The sequence below is a fragment of the Nelumbo nucifera genome, chromosome 1, assembly GCF_055504915.1.
Source record: "Nelumbo nucifera cultivar China Antique chromosome 1, China Antique-T2T, whole genome shotgun sequence".
NCBI lineage: Eukaryota > Viridiplantae > Streptophyta > Magnoliopsida > Proteales > Nelumbonaceae > Nelumbo > Nelumbo nucifera.
The window spans coordinates 1,480,666-1,493,862 of NC_142649.1; the positions used below are offsets into that span (position 1 = coordinate 1,480,666).

Here is a 13,197-nt window from a genome sequence, read left to right on the forward strand (position 1 = left end):
AAAAAGGGAGACTTTGCTGGGCTTCTATCCCTCCAGCAGTGCTTTGGGCTGTGTGGTCAGAAAGAAACAGAAGGATGTTTGAAAACAAATCCACTTCTAAAGCCGAGGTCATCAATTCAGCCATAGATGCCATTAGGAGCTGGTTGTCAATACATGCTGAATTCAAAGATTTTACATCTGATTATACTTTTTTGAGAGTGACCTTTTTTTGAGGTCCTTTTTTGTACAGTTACTCATTGTACACAGGACCAGTTATTAGTACAATCATAATTTACCTTCTTTCAAAAAAAAAAAACAAACCTCAAAATTAAAAAGAAAAAAAAATGAAAGAATGCATAGGCATACCTTAACATAAAGATAATTTCCAAAGACAAGTACACCAAACAAACTAAAAGAACATATAAACACAAATAAAGCATAGTATATTATAATTAAAAATCACAAACTATAAACTTTGATAAATACATATTGACAAATTATAAACAAATAATTCACAACCTGTTACGAGTCCATGGGGTTAATACCCCTTGCCTATAGAGCCATGAACAAGGAAATATGACAGGATTTCTTCCAAAATCAAGCAGTGGACCCTGCACCGAAACTGAACTAAATAAGATCCTATTGCCTTAGCTTGAGGTCATGATGTTGTACTAAGAAATGCTTCACCACAGGACCGTGTAGGCAGCCTCAGCAAAGTGATGAAATGCAGCAGCCTCTCGAATAAGCTCTCCTGGTACCTCCATAAGCTCTTCATATGACTGTGTGAGTTCACTATGTTGCTGCAATAAAGCAAGTCCTGAATGCAAAACCATAATTACAAATGGAATAATCTATGATAACATAGATATATGATATACAGATCGAGTGACTAAAAAAAAGTAATCTAAGCAGAACAATGCAGAAAATAGAAGGAAGAAGATAAGAAGAGAAAAAGGAAGAAATGAGAGAAAAACAGTTAGAGGAAGAAGAATTCTCAGGGTGCATGCACAGCTCCCTGTTTTACATAGTGCTGGAAAACAACATAAGAAAGAACAGAATATCCCTGCCACATGATAGATGATAAACCCTATGCAAATGACATGACTACCCTCCTTTAAACATTACATTCCTCAACACTCCTACTCAAGCTAAGAATAGATGTTAGCCATGCTCGTTTCACTTACAAAAAGCAGTAATTTTGAATTAAGAACCCTGTTTGAGATATAAAAATACCTTCCTTAGATTGTATCAATATTGACATCTTCTCTCTCTCTTATATCACCATAACTTTCTCTAGAATTTGCCACAGGATTAGTTAAATCACTTGTATCAGTACTAACATTCTCACTCTCTCTTATTTCACCAGAACCTTCTCTAGAATTTGCCACAGGATCAGTAAAATCATTCCTTGCTTCCCTCTCTTCAGATCTATGCTCCACCAGCTCTCTTCTCTTAAATTCTTCTAAGTAATTTTCTATCAACTCCCAAATCCTCTCTCCTTCCTCTTCTTTAAATGATCTTGTCACCTTTTCCTATTCAAAGGTTTAGAATTCACTTGTCCTCTCTGTTGGATTTTCTGTCGAAAGTTCCCCGTCGTTGTTTCAACATTGTGATCACTCCAATTATTCTGTTGTTTTTTCCTATGTAGTTCGGCAGATCTAGAAGAGAGAAGGGAGAAGAGAGAAGAGAGGAGAGAAGAGAGAAAAGAGAGATCTATTCCAAGAATTGTAGCTGGTAGCGCCTAAGTTAATATTTATATTTAGGGTGACAGTTCATAACTAATACATTGAGGAAAAGACAAAAAAAACCCCTTAGTAGGCCGCAGGCCTCTACATACACATTACAACACTCCCCCTCAAATTGGCGCATATATGTCAATCATGCCCAACTTGTCACACAGTTCATTATGTCGCAAATAATGAAGACCCCTTGTAAGGACATCAGCTAGTTGTTCCTTGGAACTGATGTAAGGAGTACAAACTTCCCCCTTTTCAAGTTTCTCCCTTATGAATGCTTGTCGACTTCAATGTGCTTGGTCCTGTCATGAAGAACTGGATTGACTGCAATATTAATGGCTGCCTTGTTGTCTAGTAGAGAGACATTGGGCCATCAACCAAGAGGCCTAACTCTCCAATCAAATTCTTCACCCATAGTACTTCAGCAACTCCATGTGCTATGGCCCTATACACGGCCTCAGCAATAGATCTGGCCACTACACTTTGCTTTTTGCTTCTCCAAGTGACCAAGTTCCCACCAACAAAGGTACAATATCCACTAGTTGATTTCCTATCATCAACTGCTCTCTTCAGATTGGTCTAGAGCATATACTTCCTGAATTGGAGGAAGTTCCCTACTTCCCAAAATCTGCACCCGAAGAGGCTCATAAATCAGGTTCAGCCCATGTAAGAAAGCAAAAACCCGCTGTTGGGAGACAAGTTTTTTATAGTCCTATGCATCTTCATCATTCCTCCAGTCAATGGTTTGATAATAGTCTAGTTCCTTCTAGATAGATGTAAGGGCTGAGTAGTATGTAGATAGGCTACGGTCCCCTTGTCTACACGTAGATGATTCTGCTTAAAGTTGATAAATCTTGGCAAAATGCCTCTGTTCAGAATAGGTTGTCTTGGCTTGCTCCCAAATTTCACAGGCTGTGTCATCCCATATGAAAACATATCAGATATGTTGTGTGGAAACATTGTAGAAATTATAGACATGGTGGAAACATTGTGAAGTATGAAAAATTATAGTGTGATATTTATGAAATGATAAAAAAAGCATAGATACACCCTTCAATGTTATTATCTTGTTCTAAACCATCAAACAAAACTAAGAGACTAAGGTTAATAGACAAAATAATACCCTGAAAAGTTGCCCCATAAACTTTAAGAGTCAAAACTACATAAAAGAATGGAATGATGAAAAACTTTGAACTCATATAAAGTAGAAGTAATTCTAATAGACTAACCAAATAAATTATTGCATGGACAAAAACTAAGATTTGACTCGGTTTCTGAAAAGAATTTTAAGCTGGCTCAACATGGTAAAATTGTCCAGTAGGTGAGTAATACTACTGCTACTCCATGTATCTATAATATTGTCGCATACCATTTTGTGTACATCACAGTGCACTGGTAGTTTTCACTAGGGAATATGTCAATTCCAGTAATATTTCATCTGATATGGCCAACATTAGTTTATTTGAGAGCCAATTAGTTCTGATAAACCTCTCAAAGTTCTTTAGGTAAATGAAGAAGAAGAATAAAGAGTAGATTGCAGCAGCAATAGAAGAGATGGTTCCAAACTGTCCAGTATATTCCCTGCTTTGATACTCTTGACAGTGTAGCCGGCCAGAGATAAGGGGAAGAGGAGAGAAGAGAAGAGAAGAAGAAGAAGAGAAGAGAAGAGAGGAGAGAAGAGAGAAGGTTTGCAATGTAACAGTACTGGCAGCGCTAGTGTTTATTTTACTATATATAGGGTGACAGAAATAACAAGGGAAAAGACCCTTGTGCCCCTGAGTACAATAACAGACATAACAGAAATAAAAAAAACGAAATAAAAAAACACTTTAATTAGCCAAACAGGCCCTAACATCTGCAACTAAGTTATTTTAACATTATTCCAACACTCCCCCTCAAGTTGGAGCATAGATGTCAATCATGCCCAACTTGTCACACAAATCTTTGTGCCGCACATGATGAAGACCTTTGGTGAAGATATCTGCAAGTTGCTCTTCCAAGCTGACATATGGTGTGCACACTTTTCCACTTCAATGTGTTTCGTCCTATCATGCAGAACTGGATTAGCAGCAATATTGATGGCAGCTTTATTGTCACAGTAGAGTGATGTAGGATTGCTTACTGCGAAACCCAGTTCACCTAACAGATTTCTTATCCACATGATTTCTGCAACCCCATGAGCCATCGCTCTATACTCTGCTTCAGCACTGGATCTAGCCACCACACTTTGTTTTTTGCTTCTCCATGTGACAAGGTTTCCTCCTACAAAGGCACAATAACCACTGGTAGACTTTCGGTCATTGACTGCTCCTGCCCAATCTGCATCAGTATATACTTCCACTTTTAAGTGACTGTGTTTCTAGAACAACAAACCAGCTCCAGGAAACTTCTTGAGATATCTCAAGATCCTCTCTGCAGCCTCAAAGTGAGTTGTCCTCGGGTTGTGCATGAATTGACTAAGGACACCCACTACATAGGCAATATCAGGCCTGGTCATAGACAAATACAGAAGTCTCCCCACGAGTCTCTGGAACATCTTTACATCTTTCAAAAACTCTCACTGACTGTCTCCCAGATGGTGATTAGGTTCAATAGGTGAATCAGATGGTTTTACCCCCAACTTGCCTGTATCTTCTAGTAGATCTAGTACATACTTCCGTTGGGAAATAAAAATGCCCTTGTGAGAGCGGGCAACTTCAATTCCAAGAAAGTATCGTAAGGGGCCTAGATCCTTCACCTCAAATTTAGTGGCTAAGAATTTTTTTAGTCTCTGGATTTCAGCCTCCCAATCTCCTGTGATCACTATGTCATCCACATACACAATAAGAGCTGCAATTTTACCTTCACCTCTTTTTACAAACAGGGTATGATCTGACTGGCATTGTTTGAATCCCATCTGTTAGACTACTAAATGGAACTTACTAAACCAAGCCCGAGGTGATTGTTTCAACCCATATAGGGACTTTTTTAACCTGCACACCTTTTGTTCACTGCCTTTGGCACAGAACCCTGGGGGTTGGGTCATGTACACCTCCTCTTCCAAGTCACCATTCAAGAAGGTATTCTTGATGTCCAATTGGTGAAGATCCCAGTCAAGATTTGCTGCCAAGGAAAGGAGAATCCGGATGGAGTTCATCTTCGCTACTGGAGCAAAAGTCTCTGCATAGTCCACTCCATATACCTGTGTGAAGCCTCTTGCTACCAGTCTAGCCTTGTACCTTTCAACAGTTCCATCAGCTTTGTGTTTCACTGTGAACACCCACTTGCACCCACTGGTTCCTTCCCCTCAAAAAGATCTACCAACTCCCACGTACCATTTTTGTGTAAGGCATCAATTTCTTCCTGCATTGCATCTGTCCATTCAGGTTTTGACAAAGCTTCTGCCACGGTCTTAGGGATGGGGACACTATCCACAGAAGAGAGAAAGGCACAATACGAAGGTGAAACATGCTCATAGGACACAAAGTTAGAGATAGGATGATTAGTGGTACAAGATCTAACACCCTTTCTCTTAGCAATAGGAATATTAAGATCATTGGGGACAGGTGAATCAACATTTAAAGGAGCAATGGGAGCAAGTGTACCTGGCTGATGAGACGGATCTGCCTCGGGTGAATCCGATGATGTTGGTTGCATAGTGTCCGGCTCCACGGCTCTTGAACTCTGCTGGCTCTTATGGCGACGATGAAAAACCCGGAACGGAGGAGGATCGGGTAAAGGAGGTAGTTGAATCTGAGTCGTCACCTGTTTCTCCTCAACCCTACTCTCCCCCTGAGGAGAAACCGAGAAGAACGGTTGACTCTCAAAGAATGAGACATCAATGGAAACATAGTACTTGCGGGCAATGGGATCATAGCAACGATACCCTTTTTGAGATGAAGGGTAACCCAGAAAAACACAAGGAATAGCCCGAGGGTCAAGTTTACCACGAGTAGGTGACAGGTTGTGGACAAAACAACGACACCCAAAAACATGCATCGGAATGGTGGACAGCGGGGCTGTAAGGAACAAGAGCTGATGTGGGGCCTTATACTCTAGTAGCCGAGAGGGCATGCGATTGATGATATATGTCGCACACAATACTGCATCCATCCAGAACTGTTTTGGCACATTCATATGAATCAGCAAGCCACGAACAACTTCGAGAAGGTGACGGTTTTTTCATTCAGCCACACCATTTTGTTGGGGTGTCCTAGCACAAGAGCTTCGCTGAAGTGACCCACTCGAAGCAAAGAACTTCGTGAACACTATGGAAATATTCCTTTGCATTGTCCGACTGGAAAATATGAATTTCCGTTTGGAACTGAGTGAACACCATGCATTGAAAATCTTTCACAATTTGTGGCACTTCATCTCGAGATCGCATAGGGTAAACCCAAGTGTATCGAGAATAATCATCAACCAAAGTAACAAAATACTTATAGCCAGCCGCAGTAGGTAGAGTAACAGGGCCCCAAACATCAGAATAAACAATATGAAATGGAAATTCAGATCTTTTATTTCTTAAAGGTAAAGAACTTCTACAATGCTTACTCAACTGACAAGTTTGACACTGTAACTGACTCACTGACAAGGACTCAAACAACTTTGGGAACATAACTTTTAACGACTCAAAAGAAAGATGACCTAAACGACTATGCCATAAATAGGCCTGACTCTCACTCGACGAACTTGTGGACTCAGTCGCCACTAGACCAGCATTATTCTCCAACACGTAGAGACCATCCACCATGCTTCCTCTACCAATCGTCTTCCCCGAGGTCAAATCCTGAAACACACATGAAGACGGAAAAAAGGTGACTGAGCAGTACAAAGAGTGAGTAATACTACTAATGGACAGTAAATTAATCGGTAATTTCGGAACATGCAGGACATTAGGAAGAGTAAGGCCAAGTGGGAGAGATATGGTGCCTCGGCCAGCTATGGTAGAAAAAGAACCATCATCCAGTCTTACCTTATCTCTCCCAAAGAGAAGGTTATATGTCTGGAACAAATTTGACTTACCGGTCATGTGATTTGAGGCTCCAGAGTCAATAATCCAAGGTGAATCAGTAGTATGAGATGACACATGGAAGGCTGTGGCATTACCTGATGTAGACGCAAATGAGGTAGGAGTAGGCCCAGAATCCACCTGGCGGAGAGTCCTACCATACAATTCCAAATGTTCACAGAAGGAGTTGATAATATCTTCCTTAGGGTCAGAACCGGGATGTCTCTCCTGAGTTACGGAAGGACTAGTCTCTGTCGATGCCATATTAGCTGAGTTATACCTTTTTTTTATTCTACTGGCCTGGTTTCTTGCCCTGATCCGGTGCTGACTTCTTACCCAAATCCTGTGCCCATTTAGGTTTTCCATGGAGATCCCAGCATGTATCTTTAGTGTGTCGTGTCTTCTAGCAGTGAGTGCACCAAAGCTTGCTTTTATCTTCTGATTTTTTCTGAGTGTCACCCTTTTAAAGCCACCTCCGACATTTGTATCTGAATTTCCCCGGACCGCTAGGGCAACTGACTCCCCTTCTACACCATTCATCACACTTCTTCTGCTTTCTTTTGACTGCACCAAGGCATACACCTCCTGAACTGATGGCAAGTCTTTACTACCCAAGATCTGTACCCTGATGGACTCATATGACAAATTCAGCCCTAGGAGGAAGGCAAACACGGCTGTGATACAAGTGACTTATAGGCCTTTGCATCTTCATCACACACTTCCAATTCACATTCTGATAGTGATCAAGTTCTTTCCATATTGATGTCAAATCAGAATAGTACATCGAGAGACTCCTCTCCCCCTGCTTGCAAGTAGAAGATTTAGCTTGTAGTTGATATATCTTGGCATAGTGTCTCTGTTCTGAATAAGTGGACTTCGCTTGTTCCCATATCTCACAAGCAGTTTCAGCCCACATAAAAGTCTTCCTTACTTGTGGCAGCATTGAAACCAAGAGCCAAGACATCACCATACTGTTCTCTTGGTTCCACCTATCATGCTCAGCACTTCCATACTTCGGTTCCTTTACTCTCCCATTGATGTATCCTATTCGCCCCCTAGCAGTGGTGTAGAGTTTTATCCCCCTAGACCACTCAAGGTAATTCAGACCATCAAAGGGAATGACAGCCATGGGAAAGCTCATATCCATTCCCCCACTCACTCCATTGTGGCTCCCTGAGATCTTTGAAGTAGCAGAATTCTCAGTCGACATGGTCAAGCAGTTAATCAGTCCCACACACCGGACTTAGGACCCCTCCTTACTCCACAAAACAATGCTCCACTCAGTTCACACCCACACACTCGGGTTTACCAACCAGATTGAGCACAAACAATACCAAATTCCAGACAAAAACTGAGGTAATATTCGGCAGATTTCAGACCTGTATAGTTTTATCAGTCCCCACCTACCAGAATTCCAGAGTGTCTAACAGCCACTAATCAGCAGGAGAGATCCTTCTTACTTATAGTCAACTCAAACCATTGAGAAGACAGGTCAGCATTGACCTACAGTTGTCTTAACACATGAACAGGATCACACGATCCAAGAAAACTAGGGTTACACAGGTTCGACAGCATTCAGCCGCCCCAGATTCATAGGGTTTTCACTCGGCACATGACCAAGGAGAGTAAAGAAGAGAAAAAATAGGGAGAACTGTACCAGTCGTAGCTATTCTGTAGTCCAGAATCAGATTTCTTTTCTGTTATGTCTGTTCGATCTGTTCTTTGGGTTGATCGATCTTCTCTTGACAGTAGGGTTGATCGATCTGCTCTCTTTTAATCAGCATTCCCGCTCTGATACCATCTTGACAGTGTAGCCGGCCAGAGATAAGTGGAAGAGGAGAGAAGAGAAGAGAAGAGAGGAGAGAAGAGAGAAGGCTTGCAATGTAACAGTACTGGCGGCGCCAGTGTTTATTTTACTATATATAGGGCGACAGAAATAACAAGGGAAAAGACCCTTGTGCCCCTGAGTACAATAACAGACATAACAGAAATAAAAAAACACTTTAATTAGCCAAACAGGCCCTAACATCTGCAACTAAGTTATTTTAACATTATTCCAACAGATACTATGTACAGATTCTGTATATGGTGTTCAGAAAGAGGTAGAACAAATAAAATAAAAGGACATAGAGGGGAGAAAACCCTGCAAGAACAGGACTTCCAATTGAGGACAAAAACATAACTCAGCCAGTTGGCCAGGTGTCCTTTTTATAGATTTCTTATATCTGAAATCAAATTACAATAACACCCCTGATTATGAAACTACTGTGTCCTAAGCTAACCCATTTATATACCCCAGATCCAAATAAGAGTAAGGATCATACATACATAAATAATAAATACTAAAACGCACAACATGCCCCAACAGCACCAAAAACAATAGTCAATCTCCATAGAAAATAAAAAAAGCATTTAACTGAACCTTGAACACCAGTTCCAAAAATATTTCTTGGCCTCTGATCGATCATAACTCCTATTTCTCTGGTTTTCTTGATTTTGGGCATAAGTTCATAGAATGCCCTTGTAGGTTGCAAATCTCACCAAGAAATTCTCCAATATCTTCCAAAAAACCAGGTAATTTGATCTAATACTGTTTAGCACTTCAAATCCCCATATGCATTGCTGATCCTAGTAGCAAATGGGCCTCGTGCATGGATAAGAGAATGAGAAACCTACTCAAATACCAAGATGCCTAATATGCAGATCAAATGACTAAAAAATTAAGTAATATAAGAAGAAAAGTTTGAGAAAATATAAGGAAGAAGAGAAAGGAGAGAAGAAAAGAGAGAAAAACAATTATAGGAAGAGGAATTATTGAGGTGTTGCAACCCCCTTTTCTACTGTGCTGGAAAACAACATTAGAAGGACCGAAATGCCCCTGTCCACCTGGCTACATGGTGACCCCACTTAAATGACTTAACTGCCCTCCTTTAAATACTATGTTCCTCAACAAACATAATGTAAAGACGCATTATAAATTGTTTTAAATATCAAAATAAAAAGCACTAGACAATCCATCTCATTTATATGTATCAGGACTAATGTGTTAAACAGAAGAAAGCCCAACAAATCAAGGTACTGAATGTCAGCAGGGTTAAACACGGTCATCCGTAACAGTCTGCATACAGAATGTCAATATTAGTAAAGCCTCATTAGTGAATGTTGATCTTGTGACTTTCATACAGTAAGAATGTTGGTGAGGAAAAGAAAATATACTATGTATGAACCAAAGTCAAAAAAAGAGTTCTCTTAAAAGCTAAATATACACAAAATTTAATAACTAATGCAAATTTGCATCATAATAGTAAATACAAGAAAACATCCCAAGTATGAATAAGAGTGACCTGCCAAGAATTCCAAATGTCCAGTGCCTGATGCACGATAAGTAACAAGATCACCCAATAGCTGTGCCACCAAGTAAACCTCATCTTCCTCCAATACACTCCTGGGAAAATGAAGAGAAGACACAACAACATACAGGAAGAAGAGGATCATATGACTGATACTAAATTGATATCACTGATCAAATGCACCTACAGGTATTTGACACGCCCCAGACAGCACAAAGCCTCACGAATTCCATGATCAAATACCTCCCGGTAATGGGCTTTCCATACATTGTCATGAGTTTCATAAAAGGACCGCCATTTTAATATATCAAATCCCGTAAAGCATTGTATAACTACCATAAAGGACACTGATATCAGAAATAAGAGCAGTAAATTTTGCTTCCAGCTTTCAGTATTGGGGTCTCTCCCTGTAAAGAGAAACGTGACTTGAAGTGATGCTTGCATTTTATGATTTGGCAACACAAGAAAAGAAGATTGATCTTAAGCAGAAAATAATTTTTTTATGCATGAAAGTAGCAAAACCCCAGAAATCATCAAGGTTTTGACAGCTAGAAAAGAGAATTTGTGGTAAACACAAGTCAAAAACCTCCTCACCCTCTCATATCCCAAAATCAAGAATTGGTTACCTTCACCATCACAGTCCATTACCATAAAGACATAAACCAGGAATGAAAACAAGGAAAAAGGTCAATTGGCTGATAATACTCCCCCCACCCCCCCACACACACACACAAAATAGGTATTTAGAATATAGACACAGACAAGGATGCTAGCGGTTGGGGCTAGGGGTGTCAATTGAACTGGACTTGGTCCAACCTGATCCAGTCCAATGCAAGTCCATTACAAATGGACCTGGTTTCAATGAATATTTTGGACCATTTTGAACTGGTCCAGTTCAATGTCTGGACCATTCAATCTGTTCAAATTCATGTTAATTTAGATTGGTTCCAACTCAAACCTGATCCACTGGCACCTGTATTCTTATCTTCTATCAATGGACCAGATGTTGGCCCAATCCAATATAAATTCATTACGGATCGACCAGGTCCAGTCCAATGTCTTATTGGTCCGTCCAATCGGTCCAAATTGATTTTGATTTGGATAGAGTCCCACCCAAAACCTGTCCATTGACACCCCTAGTTGGGGGACAGCCTCGTATCCAGACATTTTTTTTTATTATTCTTATTCTTTTTTTAACCTCATCTAGAAAGGGTAAATCATCTCATTGACATGATTTCCTGGAATTGTCCCACAACTAAAATGCCAAATTAGAAAAATGAGGCCACTTAAAAGTAACCAAATATTGTTTTTAGTATACAAAATAATAATATTACTTGTAGAATGAAACAGAAATGAAGGAAAATACCAACATAACTTATAAGCAAAAGAAATAACAATTCCAAATTATGTTCTAAAGTTTTGGCATGCACTTGTTGACAACCAGAGCAGGAGAAGTCGATAACAAATGGGCACCATCAGATGCTCAAAAATCTGAATTTCAAATATAAGTTAGGAGTTCAAATAAGTCCTACACAATTACAGCAAAGTAGTATTATACAATTCACCAAAATAAACAGGGAGGCATAAATCTCAAAGAACATAAAAATGTCCATGTTTTCATTCAGAAAATGGGAAAGAGTTGTAGAGTTTGCCCTTGCCCAATATTGTTTTGATCAGCAAAAACCTGCCCTTGCCCAACATTCTCCTATCAATGGTGTTATTCACCAGACTTTTTTTTCTTTCTTTGTTTATAGTTAAAAAAGTATATTGTATTCATTGGCAGTAAAAACCTTGCTAGCCAAAAGATAGATAGCAATAACAATTACAAGCGGCTCACAGCTGGCATGACATAGAGATTTCTCTGTTTACAATTTTACAATTCATTCCCAGGCCCAAGCATTCCCCAAAGAAGACTCTTCTTCATCACCATGGTTTTTGCTAAATTGCCAGCAAGGCAATAGGCAATCCATGGGATCAACCTGAACAAGCAGTTTATGTTTCTACCAATTGCTTTGGCTTCTCTAACAATAAACCATTAAGTCCAAGAAATCTCTTCTCCTGTACACATCCAATGGATGACAACATGACAATTGTTCAAAGCTTCCAATTTTATTCCTTAAATTATGGCCATATGAGTTCATCCTTCAATGGATTGCCATATCATGATGGTCCTGATAAGCCAAGTAGGATACTTCCTCTATCATCTCTTACAGCCCCTCCTCTTTGTCATTCACCTGGTTTGCCCAAGCTGAAACCATCAAAGTTTAAATTTTTAGTTTGCCCGTGTCAGGAAACCTCCGCTCCAATATTTTGGGTTGATTCCTAATGGAAAAAACCAGCTATAATTTGCTAGCCTCTAAATAGTCCATCTGTTGCGACACCCATGCATTCTTCACTTGCCAACACCCAATGTATTATTTTTTTTTATCAATAACAGAATTTCATTAGAAATGTTTAAAAATTACAAGATAGGGAGAGGTAATCTTTCTTAACTCTCTACAGACAAAAATTCTATTACAATTGAGCCCAAAACAATTGGTTCCTCTTAGACCTTGATTTGATGAGACACCAGCAAGCCCATTTGCTGCCCTCTTAACCCAACTGAACTGCACTTAGATATCTTGAGTCATCCACTTGAATCTCTTTTTTTCTCATTATTGAAAGTCCAGAAACCTTTTTCTTCCTTTTGCAACCACTCCAATACTAGCTTTGAATCACCTTCTACAATCATCTTTCTCACATTCAAATCCTTTGCCTTTTGCAATCCTTCCATGACAGCCATAATCTCAGCATTCTCACATTCACTTCCTTCCATTTGTTCATGATATCACCTGTTGAGAAATCAGATAAAATCTTCATAGGTTTTACACAATGAACCACTCTCACCATAATGCTTTCACCATAAAGACTCCATTTGTGCTTCGAAAGGATTTGGTAGAGATGCAGAACCAGGGTTCTGCAGAAGATGAAAGGTCAGGGGTTAGCGTTATAAATTTGAAAAGTTCCAAGCCGCTGGATCAAAAAGATAATAACTTTTCAAATTTTGACCCAAGTGGGACCGGACTAAATGTTAAGAATTGAACTGGACCAAGCCGCGCAGTCCAATGGCTGGCTCAACCCAATAGAGGACCAGCTCATCCTC

The 13,197-nt window shown here is 39.8% G+C and overlaps 1 protein-coding gene across 3 annotated transcripts in view; it reads right to left on the minus strand.

The window, feature by feature from the left end:
- LOC104586101 (lipase class 3 family protein) overlaps window positions 1-13,197 on the minus strand; it is a 91,840-nt gene that overhangs the window by 67,441 nt on the left and 11,202 nt on the right. For 2 of the 3 annotated variants that reach the window (XM_010243231.3, XM_010243233.2), the window contains 4 exons: window positions 10,243-10,462; window positions 10,050-10,150; window positions 675-796; window positions 499-590 (listed from right to left, as the gene is read on the minus strand). In XM_010243231.3, coding sequence (XP_010241533.1) covers window positions 499-590; window positions 675-796; window positions 10,050-10,150; window positions 10,243-10,462 — 535 coding nt within the window. The remainder of the gene's footprint in view (window positions 1-498; window positions 591-674; window positions 797-10,049; window positions 10,151-10,242; window positions 10,463-13,197) is intronic. The other variant, XM_088887677.1, reaches the window with a different exon arrangement.